Below are 17,337 nucleotides of genomic sequence, written 5' to 3' on the forward strand. Positions count from 1 at the left end.
CAAGTTTGAAGGGAAGAGTCATTAGCTGGACACTGAAGACGGGACAAGGGGAAGGTGAGGCACCAGGGAATCCCGGGGCTGGGACCTCAGGAGGCTGCCACCACCCCCTCCGGGGCCGGGGAGCAAGGAAAAGAGACTGGAGCCAGTCGGTGCAGGGGCCTGGGGGCAGGGACCCCGGGGGGCAGGGACCCCGGATGCAGGCGTCTGTGAACTCGGAGAAGGGCCTTTGTGGGGCTGCGCCCCTGACTTCCAGCCAGGGACAGCAGCCAGCCGCGCCAGGTGTCCCTGAGGAGAGAGACGCGGGAAAGCTGGCCGCGGGCCTGCCTGTGGGATTTGGAACCGGACGCTGCTGGTGGGAGGGGACCACCCCAGCCTGGACGGACGGGCACTGTGGGCCACGCTACCAGGAGTGGGGCAAGTGCAGGGACAGAAAGCAAACAGGAAGTGTCCTTTTCCCTTTTACAGCCTTCCCCCAGGCTCGGTCAGGCTGATGACGGCCTGGGGTGGCCGGGGTAAGGGGGAGGACCAGGATGGACCAGGGCCTGGGTGACCGGTGTGACCAGAGGGCCATCTACGTGGACACGAAATCACGGAGAACTGGGGACAGTGAACCAGGAGCTACTACGTGAGGGTTCGGGGGGGCCCTGCGGGGGCCACCAATGGAGCAGCAGCCCCGCTCTGCCAAAAAAAGGGGGGTGCCCACCCGACTGAGCACCACGGCCCTGTGTGCAAGGCGGAACTGGGAGTCTCAAGAGACAAAACAGCAACTTAGACAGAGGGCTGACCTTTCCTCCTGCGAAGCACCAGAGGGTAGGCACCTGGGCATGTTCAAGTTCAAGTTCGTGGCCTGTCACCGCCCAGCTCCACCCACGAGGCCTGAAGGCTGCCATGGAAAACATCTAAGTGGACGCACGTGTCCACATGCCAAGAAAACCTTATTTGCTGACGTGGAACTTCACATTTGCTACAATTTTCACGTGTCACAAAATGGCACACATCTTCCAGCCGTGTAACCATGTGAAAACCATCGCACCTCCTGGGCCAGGGCAGGCAGGCAGCTGGCGGCGCCGTGTCATCCAGGGACCCCGGGTCTCAGCTCAGGCTCCGTCTTCACAATTCAGGACAACGGCGGGAAATGAGACGTGGGCACCGCCAGGCCTTGCTAGAGGTGGGAAGTGGGAATGGGGTTTTGGAAAGACAGGCAAAGAAGTTCTGTGCAAGTTCAAGGACCCGGGGACACCGTGGGCGAAGTGGACACATCAGAAACTGTGGTGACCTAGAAAGGGATGACGCGGGCGGGGAGGGACGCGGCACACACCTCCCCCCACCCAGCCCCGCACTGCACCTGCAGAGCCGGCACCTGCCACAGGTGTTCCTGTCGGGGTGGGACCCTGCGTTTCTTCACCGCCCCTCCACAGCCCACCCCACCCCCGCTGGCCTGGCTGGCTCCGTAAACTGGCCACACCAGCGGGCAGGAAGCCATTGATTTCCCAGTGTTAACATGCTCAAGTCAGATCTGTCTTCACGCATCCAGGTCACAGCGGATGTGAGAGAAACCTGAGACCACAGAAGAGAGGTGCCCAGACCCCGGCAGACGAAATACCGTTCGCCCGCGCACGGATGGCTTTCCAGAGACCACCGGGAGGACGTGCAGAAATGCGGGGGGGGGGGGGGGGGGGGGGGGGGAACTGGAGCTGCCTGGGAGAAGTGAGCTTCCCCATCCACCCCGAGGTGCACCAGCATCACTCACACTTCCAACCAATGCTGGTGAGCACTCGACCCCTGCCCGCTGTGACCAAAAGTTGTCGGAGACCACCGCCCTCTGGCCCACAGCACCCCGCCAGCCCGGTTCCACCGCACCACCCGTGACTCCGACGCGGGGTTTGGCTTTGAAACTTGACAGTTGGGTTTGAGCTTACCTGTGGCTTCCTCAGAGCAGTCCGAGTCTCCGCCTACCTTCATGTGTTCGCTCATTTCATCTGGTGAGATCGCTGCTGGTGTTATACTCATTCTACAGAGGAGGGGAGCGGACACGGGGGGAGGGACATTGCCAGAGACCCCGAGTGATAAGGAAAAGGTCTGGGGTCAGGAGCACGAGGGAGCCTGGTCCTGCCCTGGAAACCCGCCGGCCTGTGGCCTTGACTGTGAAGTCGTCAGCTCACACGGGAACCACCGCGCCCTGGTGACCTAGTAACCAGTGTTCAGAGCAGAATCATCGTCACCTGACCACGCCTGTTAGAGGACTGCCTGATATACAGGGTCCCCTGCAGAGGGGACCAGTTGCCCCAGGCAACTGACTGGTTAGGCATTTGGGGGTGAGTTCTGAGAGCCTGCAAAGCTGCGACTATAAAGAGGGCGGCCCCTTTTGGGTGATAAGCAGAACTACTTGGTAAGACAGGTAGTGGCTCTGCCCTAGTGGAGAATTTAGTACAACAAAGCGAAAGACAAATGACTCCAAGGAAGGTACTGGGAAAAATAATTAGCTATTTAGAGGAAATATAATTACTCTGGGTCCTCACCTCCCCATACGCATCCAAATAAATCTCTCAGCAGTCAGAGGTAAAAATTTGAACAGTACTCAGAAAAAAAAAAACAGAATTGAAAATCTGCCAAATCTTTTGGGAAAGGCTTGGCGTTTCGCATTCCAGAAGAGGAAAAAACACCAAGAATGGAGAAATGGACAGATTTGAATACGTACCAGTTGAAATGCTTTCTACAAAAAAGTAACCTCAATTAAAAAAGGCAAGCGTGTTCTGCTATTCTCAGCAGATAATTTCCCAGGGGTTCGGTGCTGCATAATACAAAAGGCTCCGGCATTAATAAACAAAATAATGGCAAGTCTCCGCTGGGGAAATGGGCCAGGACATGAATAGAGAGAGCTTACAAAAGCAGAACCACCTGAATTTATCAAGCATTTTGAAATACTCAACTTTAAAAATAACACAAACCAATACACCTAATATCATGAGAAATGGATTCGTGCCTTAACATTGGAGAACTCCAAGCTGTATTGACTGTGGGTGGTGCGCACACCGTGCAATATGCAGATGGTATGTTACAGAACCGTACACTGGAACTTATACAGTCTCAGTGACCAGTGTCACCCCAATACAGTCAGTGAAGTTTACACACTCAGAAACCCCCACATTTACCGGCCTGCCTCCTGCGTACACGGGCACCTGGCTGCCCCCCGTCTGGCCTGCCCACAGACAGAGACCAGGACCCCACCTGCCGTCACCGCTCGTGCAGAGCATGTCAGGGTCCACAGAGACCTTCATCACGTCCAGCTTTCTACACTTGAGACAAACGTCCACCGTGGCTTATGTGTGACCCTCGAAACTGGAAACGACCCAGACGCCCATCGCCAGCTGAACAGCTAAACAAACCACAGTCCATCCCTACAATGGGATTCTGCTCATCAACACGAAAATAGACTATTGGTACATGCCACAATGTGTATGGACCTCAAAACAACCCTGCTGGGTCAAAGAAGCCAGACTCCGCCCCCCAAAATAGAAAATCAATGGGAAAATGGCTCTTTGGAAAGATCGATAAACACGATAAGCCGCCAGCCGGACTGAGGAAGAACAGAGGGAAGGAGACGCAAACTGCCGACACCACAAGTGGAAGGGGGACTTCACCAGCCGTTGACAGGGTAAGAAAAAAGTAGGAATAAAGTTATACCCGCACACCAAACAATCCCGGTGAAAGAGACAATTTACCTAAAAGGCATGAACACAAAAGCTCAATGAAAAAGAAACAGATTGCTGAATAGCCCTTTAACTAGGAAAATAATTGAATTCATAGTTACATGTGCCCACACAAAATGAAACAAGAAATATTAAAAATCAATCATCTAAACATCTGCTTGCAGAACCTAGTCAAAAAGAGAAAGCAGGCCAAGGCCAAATAAACGGGCGAAAGGGAAGGTTGACGTCAGAAAACGACGTCATCAGAGAGCAGTAGCAGGTGTGCGCGCGCGCGCGCGCGCTCACGAACACCACGGACATCCTGGAGACACACAGGCTTCTCCTGGGCGCTGAGTCGGTCTTCGCGCCGAACCCCGCAATTCTCTGCCAGACCTGCAGGGGGCAGCGAAGGGCGGGCCCGCTGCCCGGCAGCGGTCCCCGGAGGGTGGGGACCGTGCGGAAACCGCAGTCGGGGGAATTCCTCACGGGCCCCTGGGCCCGTCACCCCGACTTCCCACCGAGAGTCTCAGGCCGTTTTCAGTCTGTGCCTCGTTACAGAGCGGCGCCGCGGGCATCCCAGGGCCCCCCCTACGCCCGGCCTCTCCTCCCTCCCGCCCCGCCCCCTCCACCAGCGTCTGTCCCGCGGAGGCTGGAGACCGCCAGGGGCTGCTCTGGGGCAGCGACCCCCAAAGTCTGAGCCGTCCCCCAAAATGCCTTTCTCTCCATTTACCTGGGAGCAAAACACGGGACAGGTGTCTGCCGTGCCATCGGGCCACAGGAGACTGGGCTCTCGTGGTGTCCCTCCCTTTCCCAGGCCGCCGCGGGACCCCAGATCTCGTGTTGGGTGGATACGACCATGTTCCTCCCAGCCAGAAGGGACGGAGAGCATCCCCGGATCGCATGCATTGCCCTGGGCTGGCCATTAGCCGCCACACGCCTCCGTTTACTTTTCGGGAAAAGGGGGGCAATCAGGGTCGGTATCTGGCCGGTTCTGAGGATGGAACGGACTCTAGGGTCCTCGTCAGCTTTGCATTTCTGCTTCTTCCTGGACCCAAGACACTCCTCCCCGGGAACCCCGCCCCCTCCCCCTCCCCCACCAGACTCCAGGAGGCCTCCCAACGGGCACCCTCCAGCCTCTGTCCTCCGGGTCTCCGCTCAACACAGGAGCCCTTCCAGACGCGCCCACGGGCATAAAGCAAGGCTGTCCAGGTCAAGTCCAAGTCCCTCTTTTCATCTCAGTTAGAGTTAACCTCATCTGAGTCCAGTGGTTCTCCACCCGGGATGTCTCCCCCTCCCCCCACCCCCCGCTGTCCGGCTCTGCTCCAGGGGACACTTACCAACACCGGGTCATCACGCCTGGGGCACACTGTCTTGGGTGCAGGGGCCGTCACTTCTGCTAAACACCCCACAATGTGTAGGCCGTCCGGCATGGCAAAGAGTGACCGAGCCCAAAAGGTCAATGGCACGGAGGAGCCCTGCGGGAACCTGCCACCTCTGACTTAATCGGAGACTCCCTGGGCCCCCCCCGCCCCGGGTGGAGTGGATTCCTGCGCATCTCTCTCAGCCACGAGCGGCGTGTTCCCGGGGGAAGGAAGTTCTGAGCAGCAGTGACAAAGTGTGGGTGGTGATGGGCGGCGGGCTGAGCTTGGGTCGCCTGCTTTCCAGCTGGATTCACCTGCCCAGGTCAGGAAGCTCATATTATCTTGGGGGCCACCGGCAGAGAGTAGCAGGATGTTACGGGGAACCGTTAGGCTGATCGGCACGCGCTGGTGTCACGGAGTTAAACCCCCCACAGACAGGCCTGTCCAACCGTCCATCACACACCTGAAAGCCGCGGGGAATTCTGCACCACCTTAAAAAATGCACTGCCCGGCCCTGCACACTGACGCCGCGTGTGGCCCTTTTGGGGAGAGAAAGCCCTCACTCACGATGAGCGGCTGCTCGGCTTTGACGGACCTTTCAACGCAGCGAGACGAAGGGTGGGCTCTGAAAGCCCCACGGAAGTGCCTGCAAAGGGGTTCTGCTTTGCATCTCCCTCCCGCACTTGCGGTTCCAGCTGTGAAATGCCACCCGCACACCATAAGGGGCACGGCCCCCTGACCCAGCGTGACCTTGCGTGTCCGCCCTGACTTGGGGCCGAGGGTGTAGGCCTCGGCCCAGGCGCCCCCACCTCGGGCCCGGAACACCGCACATCCCAACAAAGGGCATCGCCTGTAAGCAGCAGCACATACCCGGGAATGCTCATAAAACGTTGTACTTATTAATTTGTTTGAATAATACCTGAAATGTGGGTACAGTACACTGCCTTTTTCTCGTAACAGCAGTTGGCCAGGGTGGCGCCTCTCCCAGACCCCTTCCCACCCTCCACGGTGAAGCTTTTGGGGGGTCTTGAGGACCCGGCAACCGCCTCCTGTCCGCACCCCCATTCTGGCCCCATGCTCTCCAGGGGATGATTTGGGAGGCGATGTGCTTGCCTCGAGCCCAGCGTCCCCACGTCACACTCTTTTGAACATTTCTCAGTCCCATGAAATCCCACCTTGGTCTCCGCTCACAGACCCTTCCCATCTAGAAGGATCTCCAGACACCAGCAGCTTCATTGCCTTGACCCACAGTTAGCAGGGTCATCGGGGGGTTCAAATAGGTCACTCATTTTCAGTCGTACCTCACAACATCCTGGGGGGACATGGCATGCCGTCTCCATACTGGCACCTTTGGGGGTTCCAAAGATGGAGGGACACACTCCCCGTGGGTGACGGGCCTGTCCTGGCACACCGCACACCCAGCACAGTGCCTGGGGACACGTGATCTGCAGAATACATGGGTAACTGAATGCCCACCGCTTACTGAACACTTACTATTCACCAACTGCTTGCCACACAGTATCTCGATTCACCGAGACACAAATCTAGGGGCATGGGTGCCGGCGTCACCAAGGAGCACACGCGGACCCTGGAGCAGATGACGGGTAGATCCCTGCGGGGGGCTCACAGCTGGGCTTCACAGCCGCCTGGCCCCACGGCTCCTCAGAGGAGGGAATGCGCATGTGGACCGGGGACCGAGGAGAGGGCGCACGAAGACCCCGGGCGTCTGGCCATGTGTCATGCCAGGGTCAGGCGCAGTGACCCTCAAGGAGGCTGCACCTTAGAGTAACTGTGGAGATTTTAAAACATGGTGCGTGGGCACCACCCCAGAGATTCTGATGGAACTGGGCGAGGGGAGGGCAGGGATTTTTTATAAAGCTCCTAGGTCGTATCAATGTACACTCCGGCGTGATAGCCACTGGGTTAGAGAAAAGGTCCTTTTTCACCGGGTCTAGTTGCTTGATGAAAGAGATAAATGTATGGGCTTCTGTGGGAGGCCAAGAGTGTATCTTTTTAATATTCATATCCGGTGATTCTTATCTTCTCATGAGTGCGGGCACCATTGTACTATGGGTGAGGCCGCTGCGTCCCCTGGCTGGTGGCTCAGTAGATTGGGCAGCAGCCTGCGAACCAAAAGGTTGCTGGTTCGATTCCCAGTCAGGGCACATGCCTGGGTTGCGGGCCAGGCCCCCAGTAGGGGGCATGCAAGAAGCAACTGAATGATGTCTCTCCCTATCGCTTTCTCCCTCCCTTTCCTTCTCTCTAAAAACAAATAAAACCTTTAAAAAAAAATAAAGGTAAGGCAGCTGCTAAGAAGCTCCTGCCCTTGGATTAGGACTGGACCTGAACCTGACCGGGGCAATAAGCCAGATTTCACAAGAGTCAGGGGTGGGTGCAGGGAGCCACTGGGCTGGAGCAAAGAAGATGCTCTCTCCACAAACAGGCCAGTAACTTGGGACTCCTCAAATTCACAGCCTTTAAATATTTGTTTAACATTCATTTCATGGGGTCCAGGGGTGATTGATTTGCTATTAATGTGAAACGTGGGCACAGTTTATTTGGTTTGCACATTTTATTGCTGCGACGGCGTTTTTGTAAGAAGAAAAATCGTTTAATACAGTGTTAGTGTTGGTTTTTTTTGTTTGTTTTGAATCATTTAAATTTTCAACTTGGTCAGGCATGACGTCAGGTTCCATGAAACCCCTTATCCCGTGGCTGTCGCGAGCCCCCGAGTGTTACCGCTGAGAGGCGCAAAGGCTGCCTGCCCTTCTGCGGGGGGGGGGGGGGGGGGGGGGGTTGAGGGGTCGGCTCCTGGAAGGACAGATACAAACGAGCGGTGAGCTCCGCCCTCTAGTGGAGCGAGTTCTAGTTGCAGGAAGTCCCAGAGGAGGGGTCTCAGGGGTGGGCCTGCCTCAGAGCTGCGCCCTTCAAAGGGAAATGGCAGAAAGGGCTTAGTCTCGCCTCGGGGTGCCCCAGAGGGCTTAGCCTGGGTGCGCCCTGTGCCGTGTCCTGGCCGACATGCCTTGGGTAGAGGCGAACAACACAGACGCAATCCTGGCTTTCGGGAAGTCTATATTCTGGCTGGGAGACAGACGGTGAACAAAACTAAACAAAAAAACATCCCTATGGAAAAATGAGCCCTGGCTGGCGTGGCTCAGTGGCGCGAGAACCGGCCTGCAAACCGAAGGGTCGCTGGTTCCGTTCCCCGCACCAGGGCACCTGCTGCCTGGGTTGCAGGGCGGGCTCCCAGGAGGGGGCGCTAGAGGGGCACCCCCACGTTGACGCTCCCTTCTCTTTCTCCCTCCCTTCCCCTCTAAAGGTAAATAAAATCTTTTAAAAGTGAAGAGTAAAAATGAGCCAAGGCCTAGAATAGACATTTTTGCAAAGGAGGTAGACGAATGGAAAGGTGCTAGACATCACTGCGATTCAGGAAAATGCCGATCAAAACTGAAAGGAGGCGGTCGCCTCCCCCCTGTGAGAACGGCTGTGCGGACCCCGGGAAGAGAGAACCCCGAGGCGGACTTACCCGCTGAGACGGACTCCCCGCGGTCCACCGAGCGCCCCAGAGCTTATTGAGGGAGACTCCAGCACGGGAACCCCACGCACTGGGGAGGCAACTCTTCGCTTCCCACACTGTGCCCCACACGTCCCCGCCACCCCTTTCAGCCAATCAACGGAGACCTACCTCATCCAATCAGAACTGCTCCATAACAACCAATCAGGAATCGGCAATACCGACCAATCAGAACTGTGGGAATTGGGATTCCTCATTTACATAAAAGTATCTAACATGGTACTTAGGGGGGATCTTTCTATATCAAAGAGCTCCTCTCCTCTGTCTTTTCCTCTGGGGAGCACACGTTTTTGTTTGGTTTTGATTTGTTTTCAGGAGGCTGCTTCTCCTGCATTTGCAAACTACCTCCATAAAGCCTCTCCTTTTTTTGTTCTAGTGCCTTTTGGATTTATTTACAGCTATTATTTTAAAAGAGAGAGAGATGACAAGTGTTGGCTGCGATGTGGCGAGAAGGGAACCCTCACGCCCTTTTGCTGGGACAGTAAACGGGTGCAGCCACTGTGGGGGGGAAAACAGTATGGAGGTTCCTCAAAAAACTAAAAATACAATTACCATATGATCCAGCAATTCCACTCCTGGGATTACACCCAAAGGAAGCAAAATTATCGCCCCAAAGAAATACCTGCACCCCCATTTCACCGCAGCATTATTCACAATAGCCAAGGGGTGGATGCAACCCAAGCGGCCCCCGGGGGATGAACGAATAAAGAACATGTGATTTTACATACCATGGAGTATTTTTCAGTCTTTATAAAAAAGAAAATCCTGTTATTTGCCACAACATGGATGAATCTGAAGGACATTATGCTATCATACTAAATGCTAAATGCAATATGCCAAAGACAAATATTGCATTATTGCCTGTTGTCACTTAATATGTGGAATCAAAAAGGAAGGAAGGAAGGAAGGGGCCAAACTCAGAACCAGAAAGCAGGAATGTGGTGACCGGTGGCCGTGGGTTGCGGGGAAAGGGGGTGGTTGGTAAAAACGTATGCAAACCGGCTGCTGCAGGACAGTGAGTCTGGGGCATCTGGTGTAACCATGTGGCTAAAGTTGGTACCACTACTGTGCCCTTGGAATTTGCTAAGAGAGTAGGCCATAAATGTTCTCACCATTTAAAAAAGATAAATGTGCAAGGCAGTTTAATTAATGAGACGGGGACAATGCTTTTACAGGGTACATGTAGACCGAATCACCACATCAAGCACTTCAAATACCTCACGGTTTTGTGGATCACAGCACAATGAACCAAAGCCGGCAGGGAAGCATAGGGGGGCCAGGCTGACTGTGGGGTGTGGTCAAGGAGGCCCCCCCAGCAGGTGGAGCTGAGCGGGGAGGGGTTTCACTGAAAGGGAGAGCCATCTGAGGGTGCTAAGGGCGGGGGTGAATTATGTGCTGGTTCCAGCCTGTGGACGCCAGCGCTGTGGCCGCACCAGCCCGGCTGGGTCTCAGGGTTGCCAGACGCACCTCAGCAATAATCAGCAGGGGACCGGGGGTGGGGCGGGGTTGCTCACAGGTGCCCGGGGCCACAGAGTGAAGCCCAATCGAGAGAAAGTTGAGGGGCTCAGGGTTCTGCTTTTATTAGGGCCCTGGCTGGGGGTCTGGGATCTAGGTCTCACTGTTTATCAAGAGCAAGAATTTAAAGTGCAGAAAGGGAAAAAGAAAACAACAAGCCCAAATGGTCAATTATTAAAATCAACCAAGATCTCCAAAATGAAGTGCGGTGGGGGTGGAGAGGGGCTGTGGGTGAGGAAGGGGGGCCACCCAGTTCTTTGTCTGGTCCCAGCTGGCCACTGCGTTTATCCCAGACCGCATCTTCCGGGTGCAGGCCTCAGCTGGCACAGCCTCCTGTGGGCACTTGCATTACAAACCCCAGAAACCCAGCATCGGGACTGACACCCCAGGGTGCCATGGGGTAGGGAACCTGGCTTTGCTTTGGGACAGCAGCTCCTAGGAGCTGGAGAGACCCGTGATGGGGAGCAGTGGTGGGACGGCATTGAACCCAGCCTGGACGAGTCCCCAGCCGACCTGGGTTTCATCCCCTCCAGCTCTGCAATGGGAGTAGCCACCCCTGCTCCGCTACAATAGGACGCCTCTCCAGGTGTCAGAAGAAGGCACCCAGGGTGACACCGCTGGTAACTCAGGGAGTCCCTGCCCTGGAGGAAAAGGAACCTCAGCCTCCTTGGTGGCCCCTCAGTGAGCTGCGTGACTTCCTCCTGCAAGTCCCCCTAGAGTGGCAGCACCTTGTGAAATGAAAGGATCCAAGGATTCCCTTTGCTCTGCGGGCGGCAGAGAGTGCTCCTCCGAAAGAAAGCTGGCCAGTCCTGTCCTTCTCCCAGCGGGGTCGGGGAGGCCCTGCTGAGAAGGCGACTCCCGAGCTGAGGACTGAATGCCAAGCGGGCCTCGTCCTGGTCGGGGGACCCGCCTTTCCTCGCACACCTCCTTTTCCCGGCCCTGGGGCCTGCTCACCACACAGCTCGGTGGGGGCTTGAGGATTGAAATGGGATACATTTATTCATCTAGTTAATCCCAGCTACAAGTCCTAAAAAGCCACACTGCCCCTCCCTAACTCTACCTTCTTCTGTGTTTCTCTCTTGTTTACAAAAACCAAAACCACCTTCACTTTCTCCTGCGCAGACTCCAGGCCAACTGTCTCCGAGGCAGGAACCAAACCTTCCCGCTCCAGCGAGCTTTTCGCTGTTGGCCAGCCTTTGGGCGCCCTCTGCAGGCCACATGGATTCCTGCCAGCTCCGCGGCTCCAGCCAGGGCCCCCAGGGAAGGGTGTCCCCACAATGGTCCCCTCAGCCACAGGCTGCATTTATCATCTGTCCTCCCTGAGCAGGGGACCCCTGTCCCTGGGCAGAGCTGTGAAAGACGCCCCAGGGAGAAAGCCTGCTGGGGCAGAAAGGCTGCTGCCAGCTTAGGAATGTGCTGGCACCTATTTTGCACCCGGTGTGAGCCCAACTCATTCATTCATTCATTCATTCAACACATTTTTATTTAAGTCCTACATGTGCCAGGGCACAAGAATTTCCCTGACCCTCCTGGAGTCCAGTTTGAATTCCCTCTCTGCCTTGCTTGGCCCCCTGAGATACCCTGAGCCCTTCCCACCGTGTGCACCCCGGGAATAGCCACCCCACTCCGGGGTCCTCCCAGCAAACGCAGACGTGATTCCCTCAGCCCCGCCCACATCCCGCAGCAGCGTGTACGGTGCATCCCAGAAACACGAAGTCCGGGGCAAAGGGAGCCAAAAGAGTGTTTATTAATATTGTTGCTGATATATACACATATATATGTGTATATAGACATATATATATATGAGCTACACAAAATGCCAACCCAAGAGCCAAGGTAGAAAAACAGGGGGATCCTATCGGCACTGATGACGTGGTGACCGCGGTCGCCCCTGGGCTGCAGACGGCGTGCGAGGGTGCGCGGTGGGGGGGGGGGGGGGGGGGGGGGCTGCGATCCTTGCCTACGGGCGCGGTGGGCGGAGTAAAGACGCATTAGGGTTCACAGCGGCATGACCCTATAGGTCCAGGTTCCTTTCCAGAGAGGGGGGCCGCACCGGAGGCCCCGCCCCACTTCACTTTCCACGAGGCAGCAGGTCGCCCTCGAAAACTAAAATAACCCGAAATAGACCTAAAGTCACCAGATGAAATGACCCCCGGAGCCCTGCAGCGTGTGACCGGCTCTCGCAAGCCCCCGCCCCGCCCCCCGGGTCTAGCCCGAGTGTGGCACAGCGCAGGGACGCGAGTGGGGTTTGATAGCCTGCTTCTGTCTGTCGGCTGGAAGGGGAGCGGAAAGGGCAGCCAGGGACAGAGTGGCCGAGGACGGCCCTCCAGACCGGTGACGTGTGACGTGCGCAGGCGCAGGTGCGTCCCGGCAGACCGGCCGGACTGGGCGCCTCTCAGGGTCTCCGCTTGCAGATCCCCTCGTTGGACCCTGACACGTGACATCCTACCTGAGTGGCCTGGCCGTCATCAGCGTGGCCTTTCTCCGGGCAGTTTCCTGCATCCACACCCCGACGGGATGTCCGACCCCAGCACCCGGAGGGTGGCTGGTGAGGAAGGGTCCTCAGTGTCCCCCTGCCGGTCCTCCTGCCCCACTACCCCAGCTGCCGGGACGGTCTTCCAGCTTTACGGGCCTCCATTCCCCCCGATGACCCACTCCTGAAGGGCAGGGTCCCACCCGACTAATGTCTGTAGCCCCCGGCGCTTAGCACAAGACCAGGCATTTGTTTTTAAGAAATGTCTTCCAGGATAGGTTGTGGGGACATGGTGCAGGTGACAGTCACGGACCTTCTGATGAAGCTCCGTGCAGACACGTTGGCCCACCCAGCGTGGGGGGCGGAATGAAGGGCCCCCTCCAGGGAAGTCACACAGAACCAGCAGAGACACCTGCAGAGGTCATCGGACACGCCTGAATTACTATTCGCCTTCCACGAGCAAGAAATTGGTGAAGCAGGGAATTTTGTCCAACACAATAATCAAGCCTTTTCTGCCCACGTTATCAAAGACATTCCCGTTGGTTGCAGTGAAAAGTTGGCCAAGGGACATTTGCAGAATCCACACTCCCAAACACCTTAAATTGGACGTCACATTGTTCTGTGTCCGGCTTTGGCCTTTCCCCCACTCTCAACCTAACAATGGCTTGCACTCCGCCCTGAGCAGGAAAAGGGTTTCATTACGGGGATCATCCAATCACGCGCTGAAGGGAGCCGGACCACTCTCGCGTGGAGGCTCCTGGGATCGCGATAAAATAAAATGCTCTGAGAGCTGGAAGCTCAGGCCTCAAGTCTCAGGAGGGTGACCTGCCTCCAGGCCATCATGGAGGACGCACCGTGAGGCCACATAAAGTTTTGACTTCCTATAAAGTTCCCTTAGCGAACCTCTCATGACAAGACATTCCTACGGTACCCCCTAACATTTTGGGATACCCCCTCTCTGCAGGCACCGTCCCAGGCACTCTGCCTCCCCTTCTCATCCATTGCCCCAACAACCTTTCGAAGAAGATACTTTCAGTTCGATGGTACAGACCAGGAAACCGGACCCACGCCCACGGGCGTGGAAGCAAGCCCCAGAGCCTAGAGAGGCCCTGCCCCTCGCAGACACCCGCCACCACGCTGCCTTGCCCCTTGGAACTACTCTGCCCTTGCAAATTCGGAAGCTCACAGGGTCAACGTGAGCCAACGTCAAGGCTTTTCTGCAAAGCATCCGTGGCTGTGGATGGGCTGGCCGAGGAGCTAGAGACGACACCGTGAGCTTTCGAGGAACTGTCGTCAGCAAGTGCCCCCTGAACCCCGACAGCGATAAACTGGGTGCTGATGAGTCAGACAGGCGCCTGTGCTCCGGGAGACACGGTCACATGAAGGAGACCCTCAGGGGACGCACAGGAGCACACGCGGACAGGGGGGATTTGAAAGGAGCGGGCCCCTCCCCCTCTCCCCAGGGCCGTAGCACCCCGGCTGCTCTCACCCCTAAAACTGAGGCGTCCCGTCGGCCCCAGCAGTCTCAGTATTTATTAGCCACAGTTATTTCTAAGCCGTTCTGAGAAGCACAACAAACTGTGAGAACAAAACTGATGCTGGGAATGAAGACGGACTAGAGAGTTGTCTTGGCAGGCATTTTGTTTATAATTTTTATCATCAATAATAGAATGTCCCTGTTTTACATTATATATATTATATGTATATGTATATATATATATTAGATATCTATGCTTCAATAGAAAGAGACATAGAAAACCCTCCGGAGAGGAGGCATGACATGTAACAGCTGACACGCATGTACAACACAGAGATGGACGTTCTGCACGGTTACGACGGACGCTCAGAGGCCGGAGAGTGTTCACGCGGACAGCAGAGCACCCCCAGAAAACAGGGGTGCGCCATGCAGCTGGACGTTTATTGCCATGAGTTCCCACGATGTCCAGGCAGCACATGGAAGTTGAACATGGGATCTGGTGTCTGGCAAAGACAATGGTCGTCGGATGTGCCCCGGCTCCAACACCGCCGGCTCCGTGGTCTTTCAAACGGCCAGGGAGCGGCACGCGTGGCCGGCGGGAGGCGGACGCCCACGGTGGGAAGCCCTCGTCAGAGGGCAGGGCCCCTCGCTGGGCGGAAAGGGGCCGTCGCTGCAAAGGCAGGGTCCCGCCGTGCGTGTCCGGCCGGGACACACAACGCCCGGAGCTGCCCTGCAGGCACCGGGTCCCCCCGGGCCGGACCGCGTGGGTTGGCGCAGGTAACAGGGTCTGCGTCTGTCGGGAACTTGGAAACGGGCCCGGTGGGAGAGGGACCCGAGGACGGGCTGACCCTGCCGTGTGAGGACCGGGACGCCGGGAGAGTCGGAGGAAGACCCACAGGAGGTCCGTCTGCCTCTGCAGACCAGGCAAAGGCTCCTGCCCCCTTCTGTCCTTTCTCAAGGAACCCACCACAGTCTGGCCACCGGCACGGTGGCTCCTTGGGATGCATTCCCCCACCTCTGACCCGGTTTTCCCAAAGCCACGCTGTGAGCATGTGAGGCATCCCTTCTCAGATGAGCCCTGGTTTTATGACCATGACCTTGGGTTACCCAAGGTCACGGTCCAGGTGCTGGGACCGGGAATCTGGTCCCAGACGAGTGTCCACACGTTACGAGGCAATTCCACACAAGCAGGGAAAGGGGCCTGGGACGATGACGTTGTCCACGCCTCCCACCTGCCTTCACACCTCCAGAAGGCGTGTCTCTGGGTCGGTCCCCCCACTGTCCAGGTTCATGTGTCCCCCGGCACAACGCAATCATCCTCTGGGCTTCCTTTAGCCCCACGGAGTGACCTCGGCCTTCGGGGCCACGTTAAACACCCGGGAAGTCTCCGAACTTCCCCTGCAGCCACGGAACAATCCAGGTTTTGTCTGCCTCGCTGCTGTTGTCCTCTCTGACCTCACTTTCGTCCCTGCTCTCTTGGGCTGTTTTTTCTTTTGTTGAACTCAATAGTAACCTTCCCTAGCCCTTTATTTTCCTAAGGCAAGAAGACATTTCTGTGGAAAGATACCCAGCACCCTTCTCAGAGCTCCCCTGAGGTTGTGAGCCCAGCACGCCTCCTCCATTGAGATGTTCTGTCCTTCCACAGACAGGAGGAGCAGCTGGCACGTTTAATGGTTTTGATTTTTTTTTTTTTTGCAGTTGCATCAAAGGCTAACCTAGCATTTCTTTGGAAGTATGCCAGCAGGAGCCACACACACCTGTGCATTCACCTCGGCGCCCCCCTCTGCTAGCTCAGGTCAGAGTCAATGCTCCCTACCACAGACAGAGATGTAAGCAACCACAAAAATAATGTATGGACCGGGCTATGCGTAGAGGACAGCTGGAGAAGTAGGGGCGGCGACCGCTTCACCGAGTTCCAGCCAGCTGCGTCTGCAGCATCACCTTCGTCCCCCCCACACACATACACACACATCCCGCCAATCACCCGCCCACTGCTGTGACACCATGGCTGCTGCGACACCACGGACTTGGAGGCCAGGAAGCATTCCTTCGCCCCTTGCTGACAAAACAGGAGGAGGGAGTGACAGCGCGGCATCACACGTTCCTGCACAAGTGGCACATGGAGTCCGTTAAGGGGTCTATTTACACAAATATGCTCCCTCTGCACAGAGGTTCACCTGAGTTCTGAGGTGCTTGTGTGCACTCCCTTGAGTCAAAAATGGTAACGCTATGCATATGTCCCGGACACACCTCGTTAAATCGGGGCGCGCTCTCCCTGCGAGCCCCTGGGGCTCACCCAGGCTCGGGCTCCCCAGCTCCCAGCACTGCTTCTTTTCTCGTGTTTCCCCTAGAAGCCATCTTGGATGAAACGCCAGGGGGCTGGAGTCTGCTCGGGTAACGTCTGTTGCCTTTAATTAACACCGTGAGCTCGGCCCTTGCAAGTCTCTGACGCAGAGGCACCCGGGATAGCCTGTCCCCGCCCCCTGCCCCCCTCCGCACCCCCGGCCGCTCGGAGCTCCACCCCGGAACGGCCGAGATCTACAACAGGGTGACTTGGCCGAGGCTCTCCTGGGTCTTCGGTGGTTGCGGCGAGCTCCCCGAGGCCATTACTTGAAGTAGTTGAGTCCCACCACCAGGAAGAACTTCTCCAGGAAGAGCTCCGAGTCCAGCACGGCGATGTGGGCGGCGCGGCCGATGAGCGCGTTGGCGGTGCTGGGCAGGGCGTGCAGCACGTTGTGCCGCACCAGCGTGCAGCCCTTGGCCTCCACCAGGGGGCGCAGGAGGTTGTTGATCATCTCCGCGTACACGGGCCCTGCAGGGGGGAAGCGAGCAGGGAAGTGGGGGGCGGAACTCGGCCCGGGAAGCGGGAACAACGGACACTGGGCGTGTGCGCAGGGCAGCGGACGGACCCGGCTGGGCAGAGTCCAGCGCGGGAACGGATGCCGCTCTGTTAAGCCGTCACCGTGAAGGACGCGCGGCTTACCAGTGTGCCGGTCCTTGAGGGCCGTCTTGCACATCTCGATCCTGGCCGAATGGAACGGCACGTAGCGGTCTTGGGGCGAAGCCACCAGCACGACGTTCTTAAAGTACTGCAGGCCTGCAACGAGCCAGGCGGGCGCACTGACCCCGGGAGTCTGCACGCGCCCCCTCCGGTTCGCACGCGCGGGACAGGCCCGCCCTAAGACACAGTGCCCGAGCAGACACCTGGCACGCAGGTGTGCCCCTGCAGAAGGACCTTCCGGGCCGAG

At 57.0% G+C, this 17,337-nt stretch overlaps 1 protein-coding gene across 1 annotated transcript in view; it reads right to left on the reverse strand.

Annotated features, from left to right (window-relative positions):
• Positions 1–16,103: 16,103 nt before the first annotated feature.
• Positions 16,104–17,337, reverse strand: part of FAM135B (family with sequence similarity 135 member B) — a 143,670-nt gene continuing 142,436 nt past the window's right edge. Inside the window, exons 19-20 of the mRNA XM_028533975.2 lie at positions 17,073–17,186; positions 16,104–16,901 (exon numbers count right to left, since the gene is read on the reverse strand). Of these exons, the coding sequence (XP_028389776.1) occupies positions 16,696–16,901; positions 17,073–17,186 (320 nt within the window). The 3' untranslated portion in view covers positions 16,104–16,695. The remainder of the gene's footprint in view (positions 16,902–17,072; positions 17,187–17,337) is intronic.

Source organism: Phyllostomus discolor, chromosome 7 (genome assembly GCF_004126475.2).
Source record: "Phyllostomus discolor isolate MPI-MPIP mPhyDis1 chromosome 7, mPhyDis1.pri.v3, whole genome shotgun sequence".
Taxonomy (NCBI): Eukaryota; Metazoa; Chordata; class Mammalia; order Chiroptera; family Phyllostomidae; genus Phyllostomus; species Phyllostomus discolor.